This window comes from Castor canadensis, chromosome 15 (assembly GCF_047511655.1).
Source record: "Castor canadensis chromosome 15, mCasCan1.hap1v2, whole genome shotgun sequence".
Classification (NCBI taxonomy): Eukaryota; Metazoa; Chordata; class Mammalia; order Rodentia; family Castoridae; genus Castor; species Castor canadensis.
In genome coordinates this window covers 76,801,468-76,821,371 of record NC_133400.1, presented here as the reverse complement: position 1 = coordinate 76,821,371, position 19,904 = coordinate 76,801,468, and the positions used below count along the sequence as shown (strand labels likewise).

General features: G+C 34.4%; 1 protein-coding gene across 1 annotated transcript in view; it reads left to right on the top strand.

The window, feature by feature from the left end:
* The window catches only part of Plxdc2 (plexin domain containing 2), a 407,828-nt gene that overhangs the window by 222,550 nt on the left and 165,374 nt on the right, over positions 1 to 19,904 (top strand). The window contains exon 4 of the mRNA XM_020169269.2: positions 9,563 to 9,632. Within this exon, the coding sequence (XP_020024858.2) occupies positions 9,563 to 9,632 (70 nt within the window). The remainder of the gene's footprint in view (positions 1 to 9,562; positions 9,633 to 19,904) is intronic.

Sequence of the window (19,904 nt, the reverse complement as noted above, 5' to 3'; positions counted from 1 at the left end):
GGGATTTTGGAAAGGTTTTAAGATAAATGTTCAACTTTTATTCATGTCCAAAATAATAATAATGCATTTCTCTGGTTTTGTAAAATAATAATTTCTCTTCTTTAAAAAAAGTAAAATCATAATTGAGTTTATCATATTTCATTGGTTTAATTTTAGATAATATGGAGTGTAGAGCATTTTCTTTTCCTGGATTATTAAATGGTAAAGATTTTACATGATTTTTGCAAGGAAAATGGTTTGCAACATAGAATGTTTAGCAAACAGTGAATGGAATATAATGTTCCTTAGGAGTAAACACCTGAAAACACATAGGCCTAATTCTTGTGAAAACCTTAAATTTAGAAGGTGAAAGACAATGCATTTGAGCATTAAGAATTCTTGGGTAGGCTAGTATTATAACAACTTTAAATTTTATTTTATACCTGTCACAATATCTTTAGTTTTGTACGTTTCCTCCTACCAAATGGTAACTTCTCACATGCCTGGAATTCTATCTCAGGAAAATAAGTGTGCTTTTATTACCTCACCGAACCTACCCTATTAAAATGTTAATGGTACTAGAATTGATGTCACTTCAGCCACTCTCTATTAATACATCTTATTATTGCCAGGGATTTTTCCTTTTTCTTTTGTGGTTGAGCACTTTGCTATGTAAGTACTCACCCCATCAAGCTACACCCCTAGACCAAAAGAAATTTTTTGTCATGCAATAGCTGAGAAGAAATGACAAGTAAAACCCAAGTGGGATAAAGAGGCCAGGGTTAGGCCTTTAGTTCTGATACCATGTGGGTTAAATTCTGAGGAGGACTAGGGTGTCATAAGGAACCACTCTTTGAAACTTGATTGATAGACATCAATTTACTTGGCTTTTGAAAATCAAGATGTTGGCAAATATGGTAAAATGTGAAAAATTGATGAATCCACATAAAAATAAAGAAGAGTTTTTTCAATTATTTTTGTAACTTTTTCTTTAATTTGAAATTATTTTCAAATAAAAAGGTTTTTTGTTTTTGAGAAGTTAGCAGAGGAGGGTGAAGAGCTCAGATTGAACTGGTCTAAACTTGAATTTCACCCTGTAATCACATGTGAACTATTTAGTCACTCTCATCAACTTTGCCCACTGTACTCCCAAGCTTAATCTGACAACTGAAGGGCAGCTTGAAGCAGTGTAGAAGTGCAGTGGCTTAGAACCAGACTGCCTGGGTTTGAGTCCTCACTTTGCCAACTGCTAGCTATATGGCCTTGAACATGTAATTTACTCTTTTTTAATCACTTTCCTCATCTGCAAAATCCAAACAGTAACAGAACTGACCTTCCAAGGATGTCACGAAGAGTCATGACTTGCATTTGTGCGACGTTTCAAACAGTGCCTGGCACATTGCTAATGGTGTCTATTACATTGATAATTGCCATACAGATGTTTGACTTTAAAACAGTCATTTTCCACTGGCTATAAAGTAGGGAGCTTACTCCCTGAAGGGACGATTGTAATCAACTGAAGATCAGAAGGACCTTTTCAAGCTACAAATGGCAAACTCATAGGAATATTTTTCTACCCTACTCTGTTTAAGGATCACTGATCAAGGAAGTAACAAGACTCCCACATCCCCCAGGTGTACTGGGACCAAAAAGAGGTCTTACAAATCATTGTTTTAGAGGTGCGTGCCTAGTAGGGACCTCTCTATTCTTCCCTGGAAAATTTCAGGCCATGTAAATGCAACCAAGTAAATACACTGAGATGATGTTATCCAGAAACAACTCTGTTCATCCTTTTAACCTATTTCACACCTGCCAAAGCTTTCTTACAGCAATGGTTTTACACTTTCAAAGACCACTTATATAACGAGCAATATCAGGTATAAGAAGCAATATCAGTGGCCCTGAGAGTTTGTGAGAAGTACAAGATTTCAGCTCCCACCTCCCTCTGAATCTGGGTCTGAATTTTAACCAGAACGCTAAGTGATTCATTCTTTTGCTCACTCAAGATAGAGAAGCCTAGTGAAGTTCACAACCTGGCTTCTAGAAAGACGTGAAAATCACAAGGGACTCTTGGGTCTCACCCTTTCTACTCCTCCCCACCTGCCTTCCAAGGGCACTCTGTACAGTCTTTTCACACTATCCCTTAAATAGTGAGTGTCTGAATTCTTCCTGGCAGGTAAAGTTCACATTGCTAATTTGAATAATTTCCAATATTTGCAAATAGAGCCAAGCTACTATAAGCGAAGTGTTTGCTGAGAACCATGTAAAATGAGAGGTCAAAATATACAATGATATTCCCCTTTTTTTTTTTGAGTTTATGCATTTCCCTTGAAGAGTGTCATGCCACATGTGGGGTTAATTAAATCCTCAGTTCTGCTATGAAATAAGCACCAAAGAGGTTAGAATTTCTAGCTTAGAAAATCAATTCAATTGATGGACTGTATTTCTGAGAAGAGTAATCAGGTTCCCTGTCTGTATATTTGCATATCAATGACCTCCTTTTCTATGAGCTTTTTGATCTTTTAATTAGGTTTCCTGTGTCTTTAACAATCCATGTCTAGTTGACTCCTCCCAGTGTAAGAATTGGTGAAAATGCCATTTTTTCAAATCCTACATAGTAAAAACATTATTGATTATCCTGCCTGCAGCACTGTTCTATTTTGGAGTCATGTATACCCAAGGCTCACTTAGGACCTAGAAGCAAGATCTTACTTTGAAGTATAGCAAAAGAAGTTTACATTGCTATATCCACACATAAATCCCTACCTATATAATATTCTCTCTCTTTAATATTTGCTTGTTATAAAAACCTGGCAATTTTAATTTTTCCTATCCTTGTATCCATCTATGCAGTCAGGCATCACGTGATGTGGGTTTATGTCTGAGAAATGTGTCCTTAGGCAATTTATTATTGTAAAACATCATAGAATGTATGTATACAATACAGGATAGCTTAATCTAGGGACCACTATTGACTATGTGGTTTGTGGTTGACTGAATAAACATTGTCTAGCATATGACTTTACTCATATTTATACCATTCTGCTACCTTTCAATTTATATTACTTTTATAAATGAAAATATTTCAGCTATTTCTCTTAGTCTATAAAGACAAGTACCATTGAGAATTTTTAAAAAGAACATAAATGTTTTGTAAGTTTAGAAAACAAGCCTCTGAATCTATCGTGCCAGGTATAAACTGGCAGCACTGGATACCCTAATGTACAAAAAGCGAAGAACAAAACAAAACAAAAAAAAAAGAGTAGTGCAGGCTGGACAGGTCATTTGGTGAGAAGGAATCCACTGCTTTGCCCCAGACCTCAGGTGGCGTCCATAGGCCGCTGCCCTGTCATGATCACGTCCAGCATGGTACTGTTAGTCCAGTCTCCATGATCTGAGAAGATGCTCTCTGCCTCTCTCAGATTTTCTGACTTTTTGTATTTGTCATTTTGGTCTCTTGTATTTGGGTGCTTTTGAATTATATTTCATTATGGCTACATTTTTATGAAAATTAAGACAAATCAGCGTAAGAATTAGGTGAGGAAAAGCAGTGGGCAGGCTTCATGTGTATCAGGTACATCTGAACTCCACATTCAGTTTTGATCTGTGAGCCTGGCTGATGATACACGTAGACAACAATTAAGTTGTTACTTCTACCAAGAACAAAAAACATGACGTCTGACATTATTAAGGGTGTTAGGTAGAAACCACAGTTGGGAAAGGCCAGATAATAGGAAGCAAATGAATCACTAGTACAAAAGAAAGGAGATACAAAGATTTAGTTGTCAAGACTTAGAGTTTTGAAGTCCAAAATATTTGGATTGAAATCTTGGTCCCAGTGCCTACTAGTGGTTTTAATTTATTTATTATTTGCCCTTTTTGGTGAAGTTTTATCTTGAAATAATTTCAGGCTTATAAAAACAAAACAAAAAAAAACTTGCAAAAGTTTTTGAGAGTTCCCATAGTTCTCCATTCAGTGACAGTTTCTCAATCTTTCATGAACTTCACACTTCTGAAGGTTTTTTTTGTTTTGTTTTGTTGTGTTTTGTTTTTGTTTTGTTTTGTTTTGTTTTATTCACTGTCCCTGATTGGGCTGTCACCTGTTTCTTCAAGACTAATACAGGACTCTGTTAGTTGCGAGAACATAGTGGGAATGATACTTTATCCTTCTTTGTGCATCGTGTGTTTCTTTGTGTACATTCCTATGACTTGTATATGTTCCCCAAAGGTCATCTGTTAGAAACTTAACCTCTCATGCAACAGTGTTGGGAAGTGCAGCCCAATGAAAGGTGATTAGGACATGTGGGCAGAGCCCTTATGTCATTATCTTTGGAGTTTGTTAGTTATCATGAGTGTGGATTTGTTACAAAATAAGTTTGGCACCTTCTTGCTCTCTCTTTTTAGCATACTCTTTTGCCCTTCTGCTTTTCACCATGGAATAATAAAGCAATAACACCCTTACCAAAGTCCTGCCCCTTGATCTGGGACTCCCCAGCCTCTTAAACTGGGGGAAATAAATTTTTATTCTATATAAACTGCCCTGTCTCGAGATATTCTATTATGGCAGCACTAAATAGACAGAGGCACCTGATGACAGTGTCTTATACGCATCTGTGAAAGTTAAGTGTTATTAACTTCCATTATCTGGTTTAGGTGATTCCTACCAGGTTTTGTTTCTTCACTGCATCATTACTACTTATCTTTTGTGATTAAGAAATATCTTGTTGGAAGGTGATTTGATACCGTACAAATATCTGGCTTCTCATCCTACTTTTATCTGCACATTGTCACATTCGTACTTACTAAATGCAGGCAAAATATGTAGCATGAAGTCTGTTGTGTTAAGTGAAAATCCTGTTCTCCTAGCACTGTATTTATAAGAGGTATAATTATTTCAACAAAATAAAAGCCCAGAAAAATTATATCTAGTTATAGTATTAATACTATTAGAAAAGTAATTTATCTGAATTGGTTTAATCTGTTTTTACAGAAAGCATTATGACGATGTATTTGTGTAGTAGAAATAAAACATATCTAGTAATTTCCAGCTATTTGTTAGGTATCAAATAAGAACTATTCTTAGGAAACTAATTTTAAGGGACTATTGTTATGCTAGACACTTTAGTGTACATCATTTAATGTTAACCATTACTGACTCAGTGATTATGAAGGTCTAGGTACTAGTCAGTCATGGATTCTTTTAATAAACATTAAAAAGAGTGTCTTGCCAGTATAAAAGAGAAACTTTGGATTAAAACAGTTAAGTGCTTGTGAAGTCACAAAGCTACTAACAAAATGTAATTTCTAGGTCACTCAAAAATTAGAAAAGAATGATTCAAAATTTAGAAATTAAGTTCCATCTAGTCCTATTAAATGCAGGCTGTAAATATGTGTCTTATGATTAGTCAAAGACAATAATCTATTAAATAAATAAATAAATAAATAAAATCACTAATACCCTATTTTATGCATTTGTGGGTGAATGAGTTTCATGGGGACGTCATTCAGTGTTACCGGAAGGCTGGTCCAGGAAAAGAAAAGCAAGACTTTACCTGAAAAATAAACTAAAACAAAAAAGACTGAAGTGTAGCTCATGTGGAAGTGCTTGTGTAGCAAGCACAAGACCCTGAGTTCAAATCCCAAACCCCAGCAAACACCAAAATTTCCCTTCTGATCTTTAAAACTTTAACATGCTACTCAGGACTTTGTGTTTGCTACACTTGTGAGCTTCTATTTTGTATTTTGTACAGATTCTTAGTTAATTGACTATTCAATTGACCATTTTCCTAAACTTTTCCTTTCCTCTCTAACATTAAATATTTCTTAAGGGATGAGATCCAACACAGCATAATGTCCTAGGTGGATTAATTTACCAGTTTCCTCTTTGTGACAATGCCCAGGGTTCTGTTAACCTTTTTGATGGCAGAAGAGTTCTTTGTTTCCTAGACAGTTTGGGGTCATTTTTTTTTATATAATTAAGGGATACATACCTAATTAGTGACTCAGCAAATTTGTCCCACCTAACCAAAATAGCTCTTCTCAATTTGATCATCTCAGTTTGGTGATGTCGTGTTTCACCATTCCTCTAGCTAGAATTCTGCTCTTTTTTCTGGCTTCTTCTTACTCACTCCCAACTTCTGTGACCTTACACTTTTGTCCTGCACCTTAAGTTCTTATGTAGCAAACTTCGGGTAGTTTCTTTTCAAAAACCCTTTTCATTGCCCTATGTTCTAGATCAGGTATCTTCTTGTGGTTCTCATTCAGCCCCTGCATGGTTCTACTGTTATCCCTTGTTGATTCTGTCGCCACAAACGCATGAAGTAAGGGGAACTCACCCTCCTACCTAAGACCTCTGCTTTCATTCCTGTTATGTACAGGTAATGAAAACATGATTTTTGATTGACTGACTGATAAGTGAATGAATAAATGTCCCTTCAGCTTCTGTAACACCTGTTCTATACACTACTGACACAAAATAGTGATCCAATTATTCAGCTATAATTGCATTGAGTATATAATCATTTGACTTCAAGGTATTGGTTGAAATTCTAGTGCTTAATCATTTGTTTTTATATTAGTGTACATAAGATGGGATAACAATAATTTTCCTAATTTTGCTTTATCACTTTGTTTTCATATCTTGGTTACTGAGATATTTAAAATTGCCTTTTAAATCAATGAAACCTATGATCAAATTCTAGTTTCCCATTTTGGTCATCCTTAAGCACTGTAGTTGTAAGTCATTTTCACTCTGAAGTACTTATAATATGAGGCGTATGCAGTTGTTTTATGTGTGTGTGGCTATTCAGCAAGCTAAGCAAGATATAGTGGAAAGCCATGACTTAAGCTTCAAAGTCAATGTAGGACTCTGAGCATCTCACATTCAGCAGCCACTGTGGATGCTTTGCCCCACATTGATACTGTGGTAGGTCGTTTTTAACCTACTAGCAACTTCTCAACTCAAGTACTCTCACTTTTCTTTCTTAATTTTTTAGTAGTACTGGGAATTGAACTCAGGGTCTCTCTCATGCTAGGAAAGTGCTCTACCATTAGAGCCATACCTTCATTCCTGCTTCAGGATGCACAAGAGAGGAGGGGAGTTGAGCAACCCTCAATCAACAAGGAATAACAATTGGTGGATGAATTTCCTAGCTTCCTGTGTCACCCAAAGAAATTAATCCGAAGCATGTTTTCATGACTGTTTCTTAGAAAGTCTCCACAAGAGTGAAGGCCCAACAGGCTATAATACGAACACATCTAATCCTGTTTTTACATTGTCTCAATTTTCTAACACCCTTTATCAAGTGCCTTCTAAAATTACACTCCAAAAAGACAGTCTTCCCATAGGTCCTTATGTCTGGATTGGTTTGAGGGAACAACCAAAACTAAGCCAAAGCATGAAGAATTCAGAAGTCATCAAGGTTGATAGACTATTCTAATCAGAAGGGCTGTCATATAGTACAGATGGCTAAAATGAATATTTACAGGTTCAAGGAACTAAAAGATGTTCATTATGAATGGCTAGAGAACAGAATAGTAGGGAGAATGTTGTGGGGTAGCAGAGGCTAGTTAGTGGTGGGCCTTAGAACTCACTTTCACTATGTTGGTATTATTCCCAGGGAATGACTGAAATGGGACTGGTATGCTATATGGAATGATTCAAGGGGAACTGGAGCTAATGTACCTGTGAGGAAGTTATTGACCTACACTTAGGGAAGAGTGCTAACAGTGACTGAAGAGAAATTCATGGATTTCACAACTGTTTATAGAAGAGAGCATCTATCTGTCTAAATTGCCATTGCTGCTCTGTGGCAGAGTGGAGCACATCACCTTGATAACTAAGGCGGACTGGTCATTTAAACAGGGAAGCTCTTCAACCATTGATGGTGCTCTTTAGAGTGATGTTTTAATAAATTTTCTTTCAGGACCTATTTGCTTCTCAGGAAAAAAACTTGTTAACTTCCATGTATATTTATGTATCTTAATCAAATTCCAAATATATTTAAATATCTGTGATAGTTGAGAAAACTCATGTCATGTTCCTCTCGTCCATCTGTAGTGGCAATTGATAGTTTGTTACCAGTATATATTTAAAGCAAACTCTTTCTGGCAGTGAGAATGCTAGAGGGTGTTAATTTTTCTGATGAGCATGGAAACAAATTAGAATGATGGAGAATAGCCTACTACATCAAGTGCATTTATAAAATTATTTCTGACATCTTTGAGATAAATAATTTCACCATTGCTGCTTAAATTTTAGTGTTATTAGTGGCCACTCATTTTAGGTAGTGCAGTGAAAGTGGGTTTTGTAGTTCCCATTAGTCAGCACAAAACAGAAATGATGAGAAACCTTTTATTAAGATGTGGCTTTCATTAATAAGGAAAGAAAATCTAATTGAAAGTCACTGTAAATTTTGAGTGATTAATTTCATGCCAAATAAGTCATTAGAATCTCTGATGAATGTGAAAAAGCAATCAGTTGCAAAATTGGAAAGAGCTAAATTCTAGTAGATAGAATTTTTTTATTTTTTTAATTGGTATACAGCAGAAGATATAATGTAGAAATTGTGGGATTTTAACATAATAGCCTTTTATTATAAGTAGCTTGCACATGATATTGGGCTCTAAACCAGCTACTTACTTTTCCTTTGGACTCTTTTATTTCCTTTGTATTGTACTTGCTATAACTCAATGTTTTTCTTATTTTTACCTACAAATAATGCAGTTCGTATAATTTCAACCTTGCAAGGAACTAGAATTTTGGGGGTTTTGTTCAATTGTGTTTTTAATTTTTTGTATAAATTATTTTCAAAATCACACATATTCCTTTTACATATTAAGCTTTTTGGTTCCTTTTAGAAAATAGAAAAGCACAATTTATGAACTTTCTGTCAATGTTTCTACAATTTCCCCCTCAACCACATAAACGTAGCTCTCTGCTAATGGGTCTTGTCTATCCTACCACACTATGTTCTGTAAAAGGACACAATATGCTAAATCGAGAGGGTGGATTGTGTTTAAAAACTGAAAATGTCTTTAGATCTGCAGCTCTAGATGCAAGGTCTTTTCGTCCATGAAATTTCTTTCTATTATTGGATACACAATTTGAATATTTAATAGTATAAAATGAAGTCTTATGGCTTTCAGTCAATGAATCTTGATATATATATATATATATATATATATATATATATATATATATATGAAGCATGATATATATATATGTATATGCAAGTATATATATAAGCTAGCCAAATTACAAAGAACCTGCAATGGGTGAATAAACAGCAATGGTGATGGTGTAGAGAATACTTGACTTTGATTTTAAACTTCCAGATAGTCTTTGTAAGTTAGGAACAGATCAAGAGACCATTATAGCCCAACTTTACTCTTTCCTCATACTTCAAACATTTAATTACCAGAAAAATATTCTTTAATACCATTTAGGATTCACTTTTAAAAGTCAATTACAATTTTAATAAGGTAAAGTCAAAGCATCATTTTTTTTAAGTGAAAGGCTCTTCGTTTTATCTTTACTATTTTGTACATTATTGATTTTTCTTTCTGCTGTTGTTCCTTACAGAGAGTGAATCTGTCCTTCGATTTTCCATTTTATGGTCATTTCCTGCGTGAAATCACTGTGGCAACTGGGGGTAAGTGATTTTCTACCCATTCACCTTAAGTAATCTACAGTTATTATTTTCAGTTTATCCCATATTTCAGGAGGATTATTTATTGGGAAAGCCATTGTTTTGTAGCACAAAGTCATGAGTATCAATAAAACCCAAGAAAGAGTATAACTATTGGAAAAGAGTTTAAACAGAAAAAAATGTATAGTTATCATAATGTTCAGCTCACATTCACCTGAGCTTTCCTTTTAAATTTTGCTTCACTTTTTGGTAGTATGGTAAGATCATATAAATGGCAGAAGTTGAAAAAGAACTAGAAAGACAATGGGCTTAATGGAGCTGCTGGTTTTTTTATTTTCGTTTAATGAATATAGTTAATGTGTATGGATACACACACACCACATGCATGTTAGCACACTTGCTTTTTTTCCTTTAATATCACCTAGGTTGATGGACAAACCATTTGAGAGTCTTAAACACTGACATCCAGTTTGAAATTTTTTAATTTTGCTTTTCTCCACAAGCATGAAGGTTAGAGATTAGCACTATTCTAGCAAGGCAACACTCATTATTCATACTACATCCAAGAAGGCAGAAATATGTTAATCCTGAAGTGCTGCTAACAGAAATAATCCAAATGCCAGTGAATGTGCCTGTGTGTTAGACAGAGGGAAATGAAGTAGAAGAATGAATGAAAAACAACTCAAAGAAAGAAATGGAGTAGGAAAGAAGCAAGTGAAAAGAAACCCACTGTTGTAATGAAAACGCTATGGTGAATCTCTGTGCCTGAAGCACCATAACTCAGAGTCCTTTTCCTTCAGTGGGTCCCATTATTGGTCTACTAGACAGTATGGAAACCACATTGATCATTCTTGCCATATTTTAATATAAGACTTAGAAGATATGTAGGATATAGAAAAAAGATTTATAATCAGAAATAATAACAGACAATTTTTTGAGGACCTACTTTGTGCTAAGATAAACTAAGCTACTTCTTCTTTAAGAATGTGTAGCCTGGTGGTGAATAGACAATGTGAAACACAGTGTGGGAAGTGCTTAGAAAATAGAAAGAATCAATTTCAGATTTCCAGGGATGATGAAGCTCTAAAATCTCTGACAACCATTCAAGATTTTATACAGAAATTATTATTTCAGGTATTTCTTAGAGGATATCACAGTTTCTATCATTTTGTAGAAAAGGAAGAACAGGTCCCAGCGAGAGCTACCCAAGCAAATATCTAGAAAAAGAAATAGATAGCATATGTTTGAAATGGTAAATAATTGGGTTTGGGTGAAGGCAGGGGTATGTTTACAAAATAAAATGTGGCATATTAATAGTCTCTTAAGAGTCTGTTTGAGTTATTAGTTTTTAAATAGGTAAATAATAAACTTCAAGAAGATGAATGTAGACAGGTGCAGAGAAACCTGGTGGAGTGGCTCAAGTGGCAGAACATCTGCCTAGAAAGCATGAGGCCCCGAGTTCAAACCCCAGTACCACGAAGAAAAAGAAAAATCTTCTATTACAGTGTAGAAACACTGGAGTTAGTACATTTACTTGGAAGAACATTGCAATAGTTTGTAGGAGAGGTTTTGGTGATTCTGTTGCTCCAAAAAAAGGGTTAGGGGTGAGGATGATACTATCTGCATCAATGAGAGTCAAGCAGAGTGGCTGCTTTTAGTGACAATCAAACAGTACTAAATTTTGTGTGAAAACAATGGCTATATGTAGATGAAATGTACATGAGGACTCTGTCTTTGTGTTCACAGTGAGGATGCTTGTAGAGTGCCAGACATTTAATAAATGCTGTTGAAGGACTGAATGGAAAGGGCAAAGGTGAAAATGAAAGCTGGCCCTAATAAGCCATTAATTATATCATGTCTGCTCATGTCTTTGAAGTATGATATAAATATGGTGACCTTATAATATGGACATTAGGCATGTTTTCTGACATTTAAGTTTCCAGTGTTCCATTGAATTTTTTAAAGTAAATTCTTAATCATGTGTTTAAAATCGGTACACACAGTAAAAAATGGACAGATTTTAATTTTCAATTTTTCATGTTATTTTTGTCTTTAAAACACATGATTTAGCTGATATGAATTCAGTTTTGTTTAATGCACCAGGTGGTAACAAACCCAAGCAGGTAGATGTATCATATTCACTGCCTCAAAGTACCATTTTCCTTCAAAAGGTACAGTGTAAGTGAAAAACCTAGTGTCTTGAGTTATCTTTATCATCTATGTAAAAAACACTAATGCAGACACTCCTGTATTTCTCTACTTACAATATACAGTATGGAATTTGCATATAGAAATTCTATACCTTGTTTAGAGAGGTCTTGCCAAGATAATTTAGACAAAGACCTGTGTTTATTTGAAATAAAACCAGAATCTCATGCAAAGCTGAATAAATAACTCTCTTGCTCTTTTATTGTTCATTCATTCGATTGGTATTGACTGGGGCCTGTAAATGTCAACATAGAAGAAGGTATAAGATATACTGATAAGGCTGAGTTGTGATTGCCACCCAAGAGTTTAAAAGCTAAGAAGAGGAAAGGGTATGTTATATATTAACACTGAGAGAAGGCTGTCTGGAAATGCTGGGGAGCACAAATTACTCACAAAGGAGATACTTTTTGTTGGGTCAAGCAAGAACAGGTTTGTGAAAGAGCTGATGTTCAGCTTCTGTGACCCAGAGGAAGATAGAACTTTATTAGGAAAAGATTCAGTACAAAGAGGAGATGAAGAAGGAAGGGATGCTCCTTACAACGGGATGCTGAGCAAGTGAAAGCACTGAGCCCTTATTGAGTGTGCTTGGAGGGCCGTCAGATACATCAGTTTACCTTGCATGGAAGGTTGAAATAAGAGTCCAGTGAAGATTGCAAGAGCTCTGTGGAGTTCTTTGAACATTGGGAATTCTAATGATATAATGCTAGCATTGCTTCTCTTAGAGTTGAAACAGTTGACCTGACATTGGAGGGCATGGGATAGAGTGAGGAAACTGAAGGCCAAGAAGAAGACAGCAGGTTTTATATACTTCTTGGGTTCTAGTGCTTGATCTATTACAGATGCAGTAGAAAAAGGAGAAGAGGAGCCAGTGTAAAATCCATCACTTGAATTGCTTAATCATTATGGTTGGAAAGATTTTCAGACAAAAGGATCCATTAAGATGCAGCAATAAAAGCTGAGTAAATTTTGGAGAACCTTGGAATCACAGAATTTTGGTAGATCTCTTCTGTGATTACCTAGATGTTACAAAAAAAGAAAGGCCAATTTGACAAATACCCATCAGCCTCACAAACCTTAAACAGGCTGCTAATCATGGAAGGTTTGGAAGAACAGTAGAAACTACAAGTCAGGTTATGTAAAGCTGATTATACATCGTTCCAAATAGGCCAGGGGCTGGGTTTTTAAAGTAGGAACACATTGGTTGCAATTCTATTGACTGTCAATTCTCTTTGACGATGTCTACAAATTCCTCTTGAACCTGTTTCTACATTGGATGTGGAAAAACAAAGTGGAATGTTTTCATGGTGAATTAAGTTGTGCAAATAAACTGGTTACTTTAAGTCACAGTTCCATTCATCTTAGCTCACTGCTTTGCCATTTCCCATGCCTTCTTAAAACGTCTGTCTGTCTCCTCAGTCTATCCCTAATCCCTCCACATAGATACAAATTTATTTAAGATAGATTAACTCCAAATAATGCTAGGATCAACACAATTTAAAATAAAAAAATTTTTAAATACAGATGCACATAATTCACTGTGGTCTATCATATATATTTCATTTTGAATAAACTTCAGTTTCTTGTTAAAAAGTGTAAAATAAAAATGAACATCAGGGTGTTATTTCTAAATTATAAAAATATAATCTTTAACTAATAAGCATTTTAATATTCAGGAGCTTCAATCATCCATACAAATAATGCACAAAATGAGTTAGAAATACCATCTTATTTTCTGGTTCACTGATAGCAGAATCTGAAAGTATTTGTTTATCTTTCTATTTTAAGATACTTCAGAATACAAATATTTTAGGCATTATAAAACTAGTCCACTATGCATTTAACAAAAAATATTTCCCCATTAATGGTATCACTAAGACGCACCTCACTGCTTGCTTGCTTTCTGTATGAGGACCTTAAAAGGTTCTTTTTAATTATTAGGCTGTTAATGTGATCTTTTAAACACTTCAAAATGTAGAGCTAAGTTTGAGAACTTGAGCCTTAAGTTCTGTGACTATCACTGGTGATCCATCATGGGTACCCACGACTGTGATGGGCTGGGGAGGGGAAGGTAGTTTGACTACTACTTTATGTAATAGGAAAGAGGTATAGAAACTCAGCTAATTCTGGCCCCAAAACTTAACAGATGGTGATTCATAATTAAAATAATATGAGGAATTGCAAGCAGCTGGACATGAGATTAGGAACCAAAGGTGAAATGAATTAAAAAGCTAATATGGGATATATCTCACATGTCTTGATTTCGTGAGGGATTTTTCCCTCTTCCTTTCTATACAAATTTTTAGTTGCAAATTCCATGATAAAACTGTTTAAAATTTTAGATCTATTTTCTTTTATCTGCTGTATGGTAATAAATAAGTGTCCATTAAGTAACAAATTTTAATATTGAAAAGTAATACATTAGACCAAAATAAGTCAAGCATACAAAAATAAAATATAAATTACCCTCTTCCCCACTTTCTAGTCTTCCATTCCCTCTCTGAAGAAAGAAACAACTCTCATCTTTGGCCTATGTATGTTAAATTCAAACTTAGAGTGTTTCTTGATATCTGGTCAGTAATCAATTGATTTTTTCTTTAAGTCCCCCCAAACAGATTTTTTTTAAAAAGGTAATGCATATTATCTTGATTGGGTTTTCAGGAAGCATACTACCAAATCTCCCATCTTCTTTTGTTCTGGCTTTCAAATGGTAATATTTTAATTATAGTTCCCAATATTTCATGCTTTTTAAAGGGATTTGATTAATAGCAGAATAAGAGGCTTCTCAGGGGAGGAAGAGAATTACTTATTATTCACAATGTTTGATTTAATAAATACCAGCACCATCTTCTTTCAAGTGCATAACCTCCTAAAACAGGATGTGATACACGTATTAACTTTATAAATCTAGTGAAAACGTGAATGGAGTTATTTTTTCTTTTAAAATTATTATTAGCTGAGAGCAGAGATTTTGAGTATCTTGAGTCCTGTGCATGAGGGAAGATACTGAAGCCATAGATAGTGGGAAAAAATAAATCCATTCCAATTTGGTTCACCAATTTAAAATAACAAGCTTAGGTTTCAAGAATTTCTGGACAGAATGATAAATTGTGTTTTGTCTGATCTGCTATATCTAGATGATTTTCTGAAATATACCTCCAATCTCCAGAGAGCTCATCTTAGCAGTCCCTAGTGATAATTTACTCTTCCTCCAAACTGTCTAGTGTCAGCAGGGAAACCAGTAGATTCACCAACATTCTTACATTTCTTTTCCCTGTGGCTTTATGAACTGCATATTCGAAAGCATCTTTGCTTCTCCTGTGTCTGGACACATGTGGTATTTCATTAGCCCTGGCTCTCTGGGGCTGGGATTTGGAAATATAATTGGAGATTAGGGCAGTAACAGATGCAGAAAGAAGCCATACAAGAACTGAGTTCATAGGAATATGTAAGAAAAACATCAGAGGCAGAAATATGGATAGAATGAGGGCAATTATACATCATCCAAACAGAGAGGAGCATTGTACATGGTGAATAAGACATGGCTGGAGGGCAAGAATGGGGGAAGGTTGAACAGCTGAGGTGAGGATCTGGGTCAGAAGCACATTCCCTCTGCTCATCCCCTTCCATTGCCCTACCAGCCTTAGAAGATGCCCCCTGTCATGAGCCTTTGAGTGAGTAATCACTTCAGAATATTTGTCTCAGAAATTATTCATCTTCTTCCTGTGGACCTGGACTTTGTTGGAAACACTGGCAATAATATTTGGTTTTCATTCTTTCTTAGAACCTGCAGCAATAATTCAGATAAATAACATCATTACACAGATGCTTAACTATATCACCCAACTGAAAATAAAGGTAGCCTGTGTGATTCTATTAATTAGAAAAGTAGCGAACTAAGACAGATCCTCTAACATTGTCTCATCCTGGAAAACAAAGAAATTTTAAACAGTTCAGTAGTGAGTTCAAGAGAACTCCCTCAAGTCCTACAAAAGCCAGATGTTGAATTTCATTTTCTTAGACCAGCAGTCTGGCAATCTAGGTTAAGATAAATAGACTCTTGACTCAGAATGCTTTGGTTCATAGGCCAAGTCAGCCACAGCTGTGTCATCCTTAGCAAATCACTTAATCTCTACTACTATCTCAATTTCCCTGTAAGTAAAATACCACAATAAAATTTCCAAAAGGTTAAGTTTACTATTATGTTGTTGACACGTTTCACAGAAAATGAGACATAACTAGATAACTAGTATATATTTTACTATAATGTTTTTCTGCATAGCTTTTTTCTTTCCTCCTCAAGAGGCTTTCTCTATAAAGCTTTGCTTACTTGTTAAATTGGTTTAGCCATTGTTTCCTTAGAAGGCATTGTTTATTAAATTTCTCTTCACAAAGCTTAAGAGACAACTACATCATCTCTAACTGCTCCTTTCCATTCAAAGTTGGAAAATATACAGTATGTAGATGACTTGGGTTGTTTACTTTATTAGGACAATTGTATCTGTTATTTCAAAGTGCAATTCCAAATTCTCCTCTAGACACTGCCCAATGATGACACTCTGAGACTGGAAACTCTTTCCAGAAATTTTACAAAATTTAGTAATATCATAGAAGAATTTTGAAATCTTTAATAGGTCACCACTGGGTAACAGGAATAATTACTATCACCAGGCCACATATATCATTGTGCTTGTCATTCTATTCTTCTATGACAAGAACTTTGAGAAAAAGTCATCAAAATACAGTTAGCCATGGGTAAAATGAACAACCAGACAGCCTTTCTTAGATTTGAGATTCATTCAATTGCTAACTATTCAACTCAAAAATGAATGGAATATTCAATCCCAAGTGCAAAATTAAGTGTTAATTACATTTATGTGTTAGACTTTGCCTTTAATGAATAAGACACACACATTATGTATGCCTCTTATTCCAATGCAACCTCCATTTTCAGAATCTTTTTCTTGCATTACAGAAAACTGGTAGGTATCATGAGAAAGTAGCTCAAAGTTGTAATCTCACTTCAATTTGTATAGCTCTGGAGCTGACACATGCTAATAAAATTTGTTGACCTCAATGTTTTGTTGGCTAATTCTAATGGGGTTCTGACTGGTTCAGATTGCTTTATTGTTCTGACTAGCCTGAGGGGTACTAAAAGATTTTCAGTTAAGATGCTGGAATTATTGTTTAAATGAAAGTATCCTGCTGACGGCAAAGAAAATGGAAGAAAATGTCCTGCAATTGTTTTATTATCAATTCCCACAGCTACTTTAAAACAAAAAGTATCCGTACTTAAGTAGAAAATTAAGAGAATTTACAGCAATTTGATTTGAAAAAAAAGAAAGTATTGTATGAGTGCCAAAGAGTAAAAACTCAGACTTTCTTTAAACTTTAGAAAAATAAGCACAATATATCATTTACTATTAATGTATTTACTGTTTTGTGGTTTTAACCATTCAGCTATGAAAAAAAAAATCTTTTGATCTTCTTCCCCTTCCTTGTTACCTTCCTTCATTTTTCTAATTCTTTCCTCATTTTCCCCTAATCTCTTCAGGTATCTTATTAGTATCTTCCCAAATGCCTTGGAAATATAACTATTTCTCAAATCTTTACACTAATGTATTCTCACAAACCAAATTTGTCAAATTCTTTTACCTTTCTATGTCTTAATAATTAAAAATTATTTTAGATAAAATTTTGAGGTTCTTCTTTTATACAAAGTAAAATGTAATACAACTGGTGAAACGATTTGGAAATCATTGAGTACTCCCAACTTGTATACAGTTTAAAAGTAAAATTTATGAAATATTGCATAATGGGAATTAGTATTATATAATCATTGTTAACATGGAAAAATGCTTTTAATAAAAAAAAAAGGTCTAATTACACTGCAATGGTAATTATGTAGAAATACACAGCAATTACAACACAGTGATTGTTTAGGAAATGTTGCATTATGAGTGGCTATTTTTGCATTTTTATCAGTTTCCAAATGTTTCATTGAAGTGCTTTGTTTTTGTGATTCTGGGCTTTGAATCCAGGGCCTTGAGCATGCTAGATAAGTAATACACCCCTGAGCTGTATCCCTTGCTCTGAGAAATGTTTAAATTTTAATCTTCCTATAATAATTATTACAAAAAGTAAGTAGAATAACTTCTTTTTCACAGAGATGGGAAAATATTTATTTTAACACTAATTATTAAGTTTCATTTGTCCCACTGCCATTCAATGTTGCTTGTATTCAAAATTCTCTTATTTTTCTGGATTTGAAAATTTTATTTATGTGATATCTTTTATCCTAAATATAAAATATAACTATAAAATTTTAGATGAAAATTAGAGAACTGTTTTATAGTCATCAAATTGAGAGAAATTTTCTAAGTAAAAGCTCAGAAACCATAAAATATTGATAAAATTTTATTAACACATAACTAATTTTATTGCTTTTAGCTTTAGTGTGCTTTGCAGAAACTGAATCTTTTTTTACAAATAAAGTGTTTGTGGCAAACTGCATTAAACAAGCCTATTGCCCCATTTTTTCCAACAGTTTAGATGAGTCTTAGCATTTTTAGCATAAAAATTTAAGAATTTTTACACAAGTGTGGTAACCAAATAATTAGTAAATGGCAAAGAGCATTTATTAAAAAGAAATTATGAGAACAGGAAACTGAACAGAAAAAAATATTTGGAAAAATAGTGGCCAAGATCTTTCCAAAATTTACAGACACCAAGCCAAAAAGACCAGCGAATACCCACCAATAAACAGACCACTAAAAATTATGCCATGACATAATGTTTTCAAAATGAGTGAAAATAGTCTTGAAAGAAGCCAGAGGAAACCACACCTCCTACAAAATACCCAATCAATGCTCCTGAAAACTGTCAAGGTCATCAAAAACGAGGGAAGGTTGAGAAATTGCCACAGCCAAGAGGAGCCTGAGGAAACATGAAATGTAATGGAACAGAGAAAGAGTGTTACATAAAAATGAGGGGAATCTGAATAAGTTATCTACTAAAATGTATAATTGATGTCCCTTTCTAAAAATGTATCCTATAGGTGTATTGACACATGTGTGAATGGTGAATATAAAGGTATCCATTGCAAAAGACTGAAAGCCACCTGTGTGACCATCAGCAAAGACGTTCAGAATGCAATGCCAGGTGGCCTTTCAACAGAATGAAATAGCTTTATGTGTGTTTAGTGGAAAAGCAAGATGCAGAATAATGTTATTTGTATATATCTGTATGTATATGTACATGGACATGTATTTATACATGCAGAAACTATCTGTGAAATAAATTGGAAGAGAAAGACCTGCTTCCATGTGATAGAAAAATCTCTGCAAAGATTAACAAGACACTGTTAACAGTGGTAACCCTCAAAGGGAATGGTAGATGGTTGGAGTTTAAAAGTAAGAAAGAGATGTACATTTCACAATCATTTGTGTTTTTCAAGTTATTACTGTGTGCTTATATTACCTTTCAAGCACCAGTTTAGAATTTAAAATTCTTATTCATAAGAATTGGTGGGGATATATTTCTACAGTGTATGTAATTGTTTTTATTTAATATCTTCTTATATATTTATCAAACCAAATGAACAATCTTTGGGAGTTTAATGTGGAAAGTTTGTTGCATAATTTCTTTTATTTAAAAATCTATTTATTTGTTTACATCTTTATGTGAAGTTGGGGGTCAAATCCACGTTCACACACATGCTAAGCAAATGCTATACAGCTGAGCTACACCCAGCCCTGGAAATTTGTCATGTTTTTGAGTTTGAGACAGTGAAATTTTTCATGAAACTACCTGTTAAAAAATCATTTAAATTGTTTTAAACTTATGAATGCCATCCTAAAACATGAACCTCACCACTCTACTTTAATGCAGCTAAGTTTCCAGAGAATAAATTGAATTACTGTCAAATTTCTGAAATGTGTTAGTGAAAGAAGGGCAGAAAAAAGACATTTGTGATGCATGGTTTGCATGTAACAGTCATATTAGGAATAGTTATATCCATTTGGTTAATTAATCCATTTGCTTGTGTTATTAGTGACAAAGCAGTTATCA